The sequence below is a fragment of the Neltuma alba genome, unplaced genomic scaffold, assembly GCF_004799145.2.
Source record: "Neltuma alba isolate B1F8T4 unplaced genomic scaffold, ASM479914v2 tig00004763_pilon, whole genome shotgun sequence".
In the NCBI taxonomy this organism is placed as follows: Eukaryota; Viridiplantae; Streptophyta; class Magnoliopsida; order Fabales; family Fabaceae; genus Neltuma; species Neltuma alba.
The window spans coordinates 1-12,269 of NW_021633853.1; the positions used below are offsets into that span (position 1 = coordinate 1).

The 12,269-nt window shown below is 29.7% G+C and overlaps 1 protein-coding gene across 1 annotated transcript; it reads right to left on the reverse strand.

The window, feature by feature from the left end:
- Positions 1-3,071: 3,071 nt before the first annotated feature.
- On the reverse strand, positions 3,072-4,208 carry LOC114745710 (cyclin-D4-1-like). The gene is made up of 4 exons (XM_028933876.1): positions 3,930-4,208; positions 3,746-3,832; positions 3,296-3,605; positions 3,072-3,187 (listed from the first exon to the last, which is right to left on the reverse strand). The coding sequence occupies exons 1-4, from the start codon at positions 4,206-4,208 to the stop codon at positions 3,072-3,074; spliced, it is 792 nt and encodes a 263-aa protein (XP_028789709.1).
- Between the last annotated feature and the right edge of the window lie 8,061 nt (positions 4,209-12,269).

Genomic DNA, 12,269 nt, shown 5'->3' on the forward strand with positions numbered 1-12,269 from the left:
TAAATAAATCTTCATATTAAAGATCGGAAGAGTACAACTCAATCACCTGACCAGGTTAGCCACCGATACCTATTACTCAACATCACTGACGTGCTCGGTTGGCCCTATGCCATCTTTTCTTCAAAAAATATTTTTTTTAAAAGTATTTTTTATAAATTGAGATAATTTTTTTTATATATTTATTTCGTATACTGTAAAATTATTTTTAAAATTTATGTTTGATTTTCATTAAACACTCTCTCAATCAATTCTATTTAACTTTTTTTAAAAAAAAATATTAATTCCATTTTTAATATTTGAGACTTGATGTTATTTTGATTTTGATCCTGTAACAATCGTGGTTTTGGTCTTTAAAATTTGACCTCAATTTGATCAACCTACAATTTTTACATTGTATCCACATCTCTTCTGTAACTATTTTATTTAAAAAATGCATTTTAATAACTCAATATTTTTCTAACACTATAAAAATGTCTATGGCTCAGGTGCAAAATAATTTGTTCTAAATTTTATATTTCACACCAGGTTGTTAACAATTCTATTATATTTTTTTTTATAGTATAATCTAATTATCCTGTCTATTTTGAAAATTTTTAAAATATGATAATTTTTTGTTCAAAATTATGTTTTGATTCATCCTACAATATAATTTGTTTTTAAATTTTTATAGCGGATATAATTTGAGATTACAGGTTTGAGAGTATTTGATTTAACTTATTTTTAAATATTTTTTGGGTGATGTTTGTTTTTTTTTTGTTCCAAGGGTGATGAGTTAAATAATGGGAAAAAATTTATATTTTAAAGAAAAAAAAAAAGTAATTTTGGAAGTGGACCCAAACCCGAACCCCAATCCGACCCGAATCCGAACAGGTGAGAATTGAATATGAAATCACGAAAATGTGAAGAAAATGGGAGAGATCTAAACACTTTAAACATCATGTCCTGAAAGATTTTTCATTACAATATTTAATAATACCATGTAAAATTAGTTTCTTACTTGTTGATGTGAGAAAATATATAACGAACAACAAAAAATGAGAGGGAAGGGACAAAGAAAGGAGAAAGGCAGGTTCCGCAACAAGAGGAAAAGCGATCAGTCACATCTCAGAGTCAGAGTCAGATCACAATATTCATTTGGTGTGTTTTGCTCCATTTGATGTGACCCCTAACTCCAACGTGTCCCTTCCCCATTTCAAGGCTTCGATTCCTCCCTGTTGCCTCCGCCCCGCCTCCGATCCTTTCCCTCCAAAATTTTCGCCCCATTTCGCGCCATCCAATTCCCTCCCCCGCGTCATCCTTTTTTTTTCTTTCCACATAAAATGAATTATTCTTCAATATATTTTTTTTTGGCCAGCTATTCTTCAATATATAAATAATATGTTTTCTTATCAATCTATATTATATAAAAAAATATATAATCACTATGCACATGACATCTTTTGCAGGAGCATGCTCTTTACCCATGATTAGTACAGATTTGGTCGTATCCTTAACCATAAATAATTCTCCTCTAATTTTAAACATAGAAGCTAGCAAGAAAAAAGATAATTTTGACATGAAATATAATTTTTTTTATAAGAAATTTAAAATTTTAATTCATTTTATTTTTCAGATTTATCTTTTTTAATGATTAGTTTATCTAACTTACAAACAAATGAATATATAATCTAGTGTCACATATAATATTTTTAGGAGATAATGTTATCCTTGTTAAAATTAATTAATTTACTTAATTTTATTAATTTATCCAAATTAATTAAATATCTCTTACCTTCAACACTTGAAGTGTATTTTTCCCTACAAAATTGAATCCAAAGTTTCACTTAGAAAGAACAAGTGTTAAACCAATTCTAATTACTGCTGCTGCTAGTTACCTCACTGTTTCTCAACGTAACAGAGGAGATGCGTCACCCATTTAAGGACATTACTTTAAAAAAAAAAAAAAACACTCATTGGAAGATTTTCTACTGTTCCACCATAAAAAAATTAAAAAAAAACAAATCTGTCAGGATTCATTAAAAATGTCTTCAATGAAAAAACTTCCACTGTGAATCCTCCTAGGTCAATGGGTAAATTGGTAATAATTGAAACATTATTACAAAAGTCCCAGCGAAAAACTCACTAGATTTTGTACTGTCATTATATTAATATATTATATTGGCAAATAATTGTCCAAAGAATACAGCGGATCACAAAAACCACTGGACCAGGGTGTTCCACCAATCAACGGATGATCCCATCGTGAGTGATGGGTCAATACAAACTTTCTATTTTAATTTACTCTCACCGTGATTTTTTTTTTGAATTTAAAATAAATTTAATTTTTTTAATTTTTTATTTAAAATATTAGTCTTTATAATTTAATAAAAATTTAAACCATTTTGCTTTTTAAAAATCAAGACATATATTTGAAATTGATAAATTAGAATCAAAATGAGAATAAATTTAAAAAATAAAAATTACATTAACAGTGATTGCCTTTTTTCATTTTAGTTAAAAAAGGAAAAATTATCAGAAGTACTGTAGCCTTTTGTTTTATCTATCTTTGACAAATGACAACAGATGAATCTCCCATGTGTTTCGGATGCTTGATGATCTTAACCACAGGCGCTAAACTGCCTGTACATTCGGTGCAGAGGATCGCAGCCGCTTCCTCCGCCGCTGGTCGGTTTGGGTAGTGGCGGCGGAGCCTGCGTTCTCAGAACGGGTGTCGGAGCCCGCATGAGCGGCGGCGGCGTCGAGCACGCCTGCTGGACTTGAAGTAGGAGCCGCCTCGTTCCCGCGACACGTGTCATCCACGTACGTCTCCATTAGTCGATGACAGCTTCTCATCATTCCTGTTCTCCAAAAAAAAGATCACATCCTTTATTATTTCACAAAAAAAAATCCAAAACAAACAAACATTTTGTTTTGTTACTGTAAAACCCTCTTTTAGAATGAATGAATGATCCCCTTTCCACTTTTCGGGAGCAATAATTAATAATCAATACTATATTATCGATTTCATTCTGAGAAATCAGAACTACCCAGTAAAACATGTGCCGTACTAGCATTAGTATAGCGTACTTTGTTCATGCTGTCATGAAAAACGGCAGTGATTGGGGGTAGACGTCAGAGGCTACGCCGGCCGAACAGAGCACGGCGGCGGCGGCAATACTTGACGGTGCGAATCTCAAGAAATCGAGCACTGCAATCGAACCCATTAATTTGAAGAAAAATCATTAATTCAATGGAAAAAAACGAATAATCACACTGAACGTAGCGAAATGATCAGGCCAAGCTTCAAAGATTGTACCGCGGGTGGTGGTAAGAATGAACTGGGAGGCTCTGAACAACCGGGTCGCCGATCCGGGTTTAGGATCGGATGAGGACGCAGGGAGCTTGGAGAAGAAGTAATGGAGGTAATCGAAGGGCGTGACAGATCGCAATCTCCAGTTGAGTTGGGACATGATCCAGAGCTCCATCCTCTGAACCGACTTGGATTCAAAAACGAAGCCGGGATCGAATATTTGCAGGTCTAGCAAGTTCGGGATTCGACGTTCCTCCATTTTCGCCGCAAGAGACAAGCACGCCACTGATAATAGCTGAAACGGCCACCCAGCTGGCTGCGACCAGGTCCAGCCCAAGGAGATATACAATTATTATTTATTAAAACAATTTTAAAAGAACTAAAATAAAGAATTGTCAGAAACTTCTCCCAGAAAATCAGTTAGTTCCTCTTCGGTATAATCTGGCCGTACTGTACCGGAAGAGAAGAGCACGAGAGGAAACGGTCGAAGTAGTTGACGGAGAGTAACGCCGTCACCGGACGAAACTGGTAATGGGCGTGCACCTGCGTTGCGCAGAGATGAAGAAAGTCAGAAACCAATTTCGAAACCAAAAAACAGAAAATGTTTCTTCGACGAAAGTGCGAGAGTACTCCTCGCTACCTTGAAGATCCAGTTAGTGGACTTCTGGCGATTGGTGAAGTCGATCGGACAATCACGGAGGCGATTCAGGTAATCTTGGCTCGGCATGAGGTGTGACTCTACGTCGATGAGTTCGCCGATGGTGATCTCCTCGGACGGCGGAGAATAGAGCGGGAGGTAAGATGATGGTGATGGAGGGTGGCGGGAGATCGACACATCTTCACCGCAGCACAACACGTCGGCAGCGTCCTCGCGGCAGAACAAATAACCGGCGGCAGAGTACTCCGATGAAAGAGACATTGCGGTGAAGGAGGAATAGGTGCGAGAGAAGCAGTGTGGCCTGGCAGTTTGGTCATGGCTTAGCTCTTTGGGTTTGCCATCTCTGTGTCTCCTCCACGTTTCTCTCTCTCCCTAAAAGGTTTTGTACTTTTGTGGGTATTGATGAGCTCTCTCTTTTGTCCTTTCCTCTCTGTGCATTTACAGATAAACTCACAGAAGAGAAGAAGAGGAGAGGGAGTATGTCATAATTTTGCTTCATAAAAACATGCACTAACAATACAAAATTGATTATTTTATGTCATTAGGGCCTTTGGATAACATAGAAAATTATGGGTTTGGGACCCAAATCATGATTTGGGTTCCAGACTTGTGAAACACCCAGAAAAAAACAGAAACTATAATTTTGGATCAAAATCATGGTTTTAGAAGAAGTGAATCCATTCTGTTTTTGGCTCAAATGAGAGAGTATGATTGTGTCTGTAAATAGATCTCAACGATAATATGATTTTAACATTCCTCAATTATTTTTTTATAAACATATTTAATCTTATATTTTATAAATATATACATATTAATTATATTATTTTATATAATATTAATTATGTTGGTAAAAAATATATTATTAACAATTTTATTTTTTCAAATTAAAATATATTATAAAATTTATCTTTTATGTAATTATCATATTAACTTATGTTTTTTTTAGTAAAATTTGTACATATAAAAAGTTCTTATAATAACAACTATCCAAACACTCTCATTTATCAGAATTACTTTGTAACAAAATCTATTTTTTCCAGAATCTATTCTCCAGAAGCTATTCTCCAAATTATAGTTGGGTTTCATCCAAACACCCCTAAGTGACTATGAGCAAAGGCCATGTTAATACTTAATACCACAATTGTGACCTTGCTGCCAAAAAAAAAACACAAAATTGTGACCAAAAAAATATCCGGTTGGAAAATAATTTATTGATAAATTTCTTCCAACTTATAAGAGAACGTTTCATGTCACAAGATATGATGAGCGAGGTCTTTATTGAATGTAAGTTATAAGAAGTCATGCTGGTCGGAAAACAAGTTACAAGAAGTCACGTCTCTGTAAAATGTTAATGAAATAAGACAAAAATATACTGCCTCTTGTTTTAATTATAAAACTTTGTTTATAGATTATAAACAAAATCTTATAATTAAGACCGGAAGCAATATTTTATTTGAAAATAATACTAAATTATTTATATTTTTTAAAATTTATTAGAGAAATAAACACTAGCTTCTTATCGTTACAAGTGGGATTAAATCTTCGGCTTGGCATGAGTTTTCAAGTCTCGAATTACGTCATTATATTAGCTTATTTATAGATATTTCATTTTTGTTTTTTTATTTTTTTTCCTCTTTTTTTTGGGTGAACTTGTTTAACTTGCTTTTTTCTTCTTTTTGGGTTTACAAGGCAGTTTGACTTTCTAAGGGAGTATTTAGATAAAGATCATATCATAATTTCAGAAGTAATCTTACGATATACGAAATAAATATGTGAAAAAGTTTATTTTAATTTACAGAAAAATGCTTTTAAAAAGCACTTCTCCTAATCTCCAAACACCCCCTAACACTATCTTGCCTAACACTATCTTGATGGCCGTTTCATGAGTCATGATTCATAAAATTAGTTAATTTAAAAAGTTTTCGATAACAAATTTTTCTTCTTCTTTTTTTCCAAAATGAATTTTCCTTATTTTTACTTTTTATGTTTAAATGAATAGTACATTACTTCATCAATCATGCTTAAATTTTTAAATTAGCAAAAGCGCGCCTCCATGATAGTCATGCAGAGCATGAAATGAGCTGTGTTGTTGTCAAGTTATTATATATATATATGTGTGTGTGTGTGTGTGTGTGTGTGTGTGTGTGTATGTGTGTGTGTATATATATGTATATGTACATGTATATGTTAGAATAATGCGACTTTTTACCAGTTATAAATTTTTTCGATTAATAGTGATTTCTCAGTTCTGAAATTTACCAAAATACGAGTAAATTTTACTGGTTATTTTTGCCTAGGAGTATCCCATATCATTAAGGTTACTGCCTCTATTAGCTGTTTTTTTTTCCTGAAAAAAAAACGGTAAAGCAAGATCTAAATTAATTAAAGCAAAGAGACATGTATACAGAAGCTATAAGGTCACAGATAATTAATAAACAGCTATAATCAATTAATCATGCTATTCTAATACAGATTAGAGTCGGATCCTTACGACTCCCTCCGTTCCTTATTATAAGAAACATTTGATGCTTATGGCATATTTCTATATATAAAAGACACTTAAAAGTTGTCTCTATTTTTTTATATTGATTTCCTATTTTACCCCTATTTATTTTGTCTCCAACTCATACTCTCTCCCCCTCCCACTTCTCTTTCTTTTAATAATTTAATTATTCTCTCTCATACTCTCTCTTCTTATTAATGGGGGCATTGTTGGAAAAAACATTATACTTTTTACACATTAATTGTTCTCAACTAATTTTAATTGTTTTTTTTATCAACGTAATTTAATTATTTGTCTCTTATAATAAGGAACGGAGGGAGTATTAATTTAGCTAGATTTTTTTTTTCCGCCAACTAATTTAGCTAGATTAAAAACAATATTTGTAACAGTGAAAAGTGTATGAATGTATGTGTATTAGTTTCTTTTTTTTCCTTTTGCATGTCAATAAACTCTTCACTATAAAAACACTCTTCTAGTCTTATTTATGAGGCATTCTTAATATGTTTCACACAAATTAAGGAAAATCACAAACTGTATTGACTATTCATTAAAATATAACAACTTTTTAACTTTACCTTTATTTAATATATACGTTTTCAAAAAAAATAATTATTTACACTACAGTAAATAAATGACAAAATAGTAAATTCGTGCTAAAAATTTAAAGAAATAACTAATACATAGAATTAAGAAAAATCTCTTCTTCCTATCTTATAAATTGAATCAAAGGAGTGATATGTAAATTATTATTTTTCTGGGATATTGCATGAGGAAAAATAATTAGTTATGTTATAGAACAAGTTAATCTTAACTGAGCTCTAATAATCACTCTGTCGTTTGCGCTGGGCTCATGTATCACTGGCTTTAGGATTATCACAGAGAACATGACAATCATTATAAAAAGCTTAAGATATTTAAAAAAACAAAAAAGAATAAAAATACACTAGTTGAACTTTCTTTGTTTGAACTTACGAATTTTGTGGATACAAGTTCAGTTCTCAAGATGGGTTTTTTTAAATTGTCTGTTAAATTAATATTCTGCTCTAGTTCTATTTATAAAACAAATAAAATATATTGTTATCCAATTTATAAGTCATATTATTAAATTTCACATATAAATATGGGAAAATGACATAAAAAAGAAGTTGGGAATTGCTATTTTCTAATTCAAACATCTAAGAGGTCAAAATCTCAAAAAATGAAGTGATGCCTCATTTTGCATTTTACAAATGTAGTTAAATGATGAAATTGCCCTTGTATCAAAAAATTGATTAACAAGTTATGAATTGACAATGATAAGTGTTACACAACAAATAACAAGAAATATACTGATAATGACAAGTTATTTATTAATAAATTGTGAATTGTCAGTAGTAAGTGTTGAAAAATTAATAATAAGAAATATACGAGCAATGATAAATTTGATGACTTTAAAAAAATTCTAGTACAAGGGCGTTTTAGTCATTTACTTACATTTGCAAAATAATATATTAAGCACCACTTCTTTTAAGATTTTAACTTCTTAGGTGTCTGAATTGAAATATTATAATTTCTAACTTTTTTTATGTTATTTTTTTCCCTGAATGTAGTACACCCCCTTATTTATTATTCATCGGAAGTTTTTTTTATTTTTTAATTTTTGCCACCACAAGAGGGACAAGGCATTAACTAATTAAAGTTATGTAAAATATTGAATATATACTACCTCCGATCTTTAATATAAAAATTGATTGATTAATTTAAGTAGATTAAAAAAGTTTGTGAAGTTAGTTATTTGTAATAAATAAGTATTATCTTCCATAGAATATCATTGTTAATCATGTATATTAACTATAACTACGATTTGATAAAATTTTTAGCACATACAACTACTACAAGGATCCCTTTGAAAAAAATAGATAAATATAGAAAACAAAATGAATTAGAGTTTTATATTTATGACTAAATTGAAAGTCAAACTAATTTTTATATCAAGGATAAGAGGTAATACTAAACAAGAATAAAACCAAAAAGTTATTAGATTTTAAAATAAAATTAATAAAATTAAAGGTTTTCTTCGTTCTAATTCTTCATTCAAATAAAACATTAAAAATCTCTTATGAATAGGATGGATGAGTGAATGCATCCATTGATCATTAATTCAAAAACGGGACTTATGATGTGAACGAGATGTATCAACATCAGGCAGTAGGTTGTTGGAATGTGAAACAGCGAAAAATGCAAGCTTTTGCAAAATTGATTGGAATTTTTTTTTGGGGGCCATTGACTGACTTTACACAGACAAAGCGTAACGCCCTCTTTAATTATGTGTAGGTGGGAATTAAGTAACATGAATTATCACCCCTGGGGCCCAAAATTCATAGGCAAAAAGTTTGAGGATTTTTCTAGACACGTAGAGAATATCACGTTAAAGCTTATCAGGGTTAAAACATATCTTTAGATTTAAAAAACACTTAAATGGGTATTTACAAATTATCTACCAACAAGATTTTCACATTAGCAGTAGGATTCGAACTCACTCACAAAAAAGATTCTTACATCTATTATGGAATTCGAAGTCATGACTTTATAAATAATGAATCGAATCCTTACTAACTGAACTAACCCTTATTGATTATTGGACCTATATTATGAGGTTATAAGAAGTAGGGAAAAAACATTTTGTGTGAATGCCAAAAAAATGTTTTGACTAAAATATGTATTTGGTCATTTAATTTTATACAATGTTTCAATTTATTCTCTTAACTTTAAAAAGTAAACATTTGATCTTTTAAACCTAAAATCATTAGGTTTTAATGATATTTTTTGTAATAATCATGGATATTTTGAAAATTAAACTTAATATGTTAGCATTTAAGTATATTTTATTAATATTTAAGATCTTAATCTCATTATTTTTAAAAAAATATTGAGGTTAAAGGACTAAAAATATACTTTTTAAAGTTAAGAGGCCAAATTAAAACCTTATATAAAGTTAAAACACCAAATATATACTTTAACCAAATGTTTTTTTTAGAGAATTATTCTAATTGGGCCTAATAATACTTGAATTTGTTTTAGCGAAATAGTCATATTTAAGGGGGGGTGCACATAAAAAAACAGTAAAAAAGTCTAAAAGAGTGATTTCAAACCTAGGCTATATACTAGAATTAGTTAGTGATTTATATACATCCACAGCCTTTTTTATCTTTTTTTGGTTAAAAAAAAAAGCCAAGAACTTAAAGATGACATTTTCTCACGATCACGTCACCCACACATCAAAATTCAACCATATGACTCCAGTGGAACATGAATTTAAAAAAAAAAAAAAGCGAAATCAACCTCAAACTTGACATTTTCGTTGTATGATGCAATATCTAATTAATTGCAATGCATCATCAAAATATGTCATGCAACACGAAATATCAATGCCACTGTTCTAACTGTACCGGATACAATTCAATGATCTGGGTAGAGACTTTATAACGTGGTAAATATGAGTGACCTGACTTTTGAAACACATAATTTTTTAATTATTTCATTTAATCGGCTTCGACTACAACATATATACTCCTCCGGTCCTAATTATAAGACCCAATTGACTTATTTGAGGAGATTAAGGAAGTAAGTTAAGTTGGTTATTTATAATAAATAAGTGTTGTTATTCCTAAAATATGCTTGCTAATTAAGTATATTAGCTAAAACTATCATTATTAGAAGGATTATCTTGGAAAAAAATGCATAAATATAAAAGAGAAAATGGATTGGGTCTTATAATTAGGACCAAATAAAAAGTCAAATTGGGTCTTATAATAAGGACCGGAGGAGTATTATTTTTGGTCTTAATTATAAGATTTTGTTTGTATATTATAAACAAAATAATATTATATTCCAAGCAATCCCAACTTACTCCTCTTCTGTTTTTTTGGACTGACAACTTACTCCTCTGTTTCTTTTGTTTTTTTTTCCAACGGCCTATTCCGATATTTCTAATCCATTTATGAATCGAAAGTGTTTCTTATGGTGAATTTTCTTTGTTTCAACTTTCCAGTCATTCGGCCAAAAAAAAAAAAAAACTTTCCAGTCAAAATAAATAATTATTGATGCGCCCGAAAAACTATTGATATAATTCATAGCTATCGCTCATACATCCTAAAATTAAGATTTGTTGTAACAATTAAATAGTCTTAGAATCCACGAAGAAATTAATTAAAACTGAATGCATTCATTACATTCTTTCCAATAACAAGTTTTGGAAAATTTTGGCTGGCAAAAAAAAAAAAAGAGAAGGAAAAAAGGAGTTTTGGGGAAATTTGAATTCAGATTATGAAAATTGAAAACCATTGTTCTATAGGCCACTAAAGCCAGCTAGAGTTCCTCCGGGGTAAATGGACAACCTGGAATTTAAACACTTAGAAGTATTTGAATAAAACTAAACCATGATTTGGAGAATTGTTTTTAGAAAAAAAAATTTTTGAGAATAATTTCAGAAGAATAGATTTTGTGAAAAAGTGATTCTGATAAAATGAGAATGTTTGGATATTTGTTATCAGAAGCACTTTTTATATATATAAGTTACTGAAAGGATATAAGTTAATATAAAAATTGCATAAAAGATATATTTTATAATATATTTTAATTTGAAGTAATAAATTTATTAATAATATATTTTTTGCCAACATGATAAATAATATATAAAAAATGTAATTAATAAATAATTAATATGTGTATATATTTATAAAATATAAGATTAAATATATTTTTAAAAAATGATTATTTTTTCTCCTAACAGAAAACTATTATTTTGCCTTAAAGATTTTAAATACGAAATCCCATAACATTTTTTCACAACTAGTTTTTTTTAACGACATACTATCTCCGATCTTTAATATAATTAATTAATTGTTAGTATGTGTATATATATTTATAAAATATAAGATTTAAAATATTTTGAAAAAAGTGATTTTAATAAAGTGAAAGTGTTTAGATAGTTGTTATCAGAAAGATTTTTTTAGGTACAAATTACCAAAAAGAACACAAGTTAATATGATAATTACAAAGATCTAATTAATTAATTTGAATAGCTTAAGAATATTAATTGAATTAGTTAATATGATTTATTTTTTTAAAAACATCTAAGCATCTTTTTTTATTCTATTACTCTCTCTTCTATTTGATTATTGTTGAAAGAATATCAATAGGGCTAATTTGAAAAAAAAATTTAATAATCATATGAAATATGTCTTACATTTATAACTAACATTAACTCTCCAATTAGATTTTATATTAAGAATCAGAATAATAAATTTGTTAATAATTTTTTTGCCAACATAATAAATAATATATAAATATCATTAATTAATTATTAATATGTGTATATGTATTTATCAAATATAAGATTAAATGTGATTTTAGAAAAATGAATATTTTTTTTCCTAACAAAAAAACTAAAGTATGGAATGAAGGAGGAGAGCTAGTCAAAAAATAAAAAGAATGAGGAAAGAGAGAAAAGGAGAAAGGTGGAGGCATCTGACACTTTAACATTGATGGGGCAAAAACTTTGATTCACGCAGTGACGAAAAGCAAAAAAAAATTTTACTTTTGGTGAAACCATGATTTTGACGGAGGAAACCGTGGCTTCAGAAATCATAGGGTGTTTGGATATTTTTTGAATCAAACCTTAGTTTATGCTCTAAAAATGCTTTTTTTAAGTTTGCGGAACACCCCCTTAATACATTGGAAATAATTATACCCTTTCTAAATCTGTAAACAATTCTTAAATTGGTGTATTTCCTCATTTTATTTTAGTTCTTTTAATAACTATTCTTTGTACATTTTTT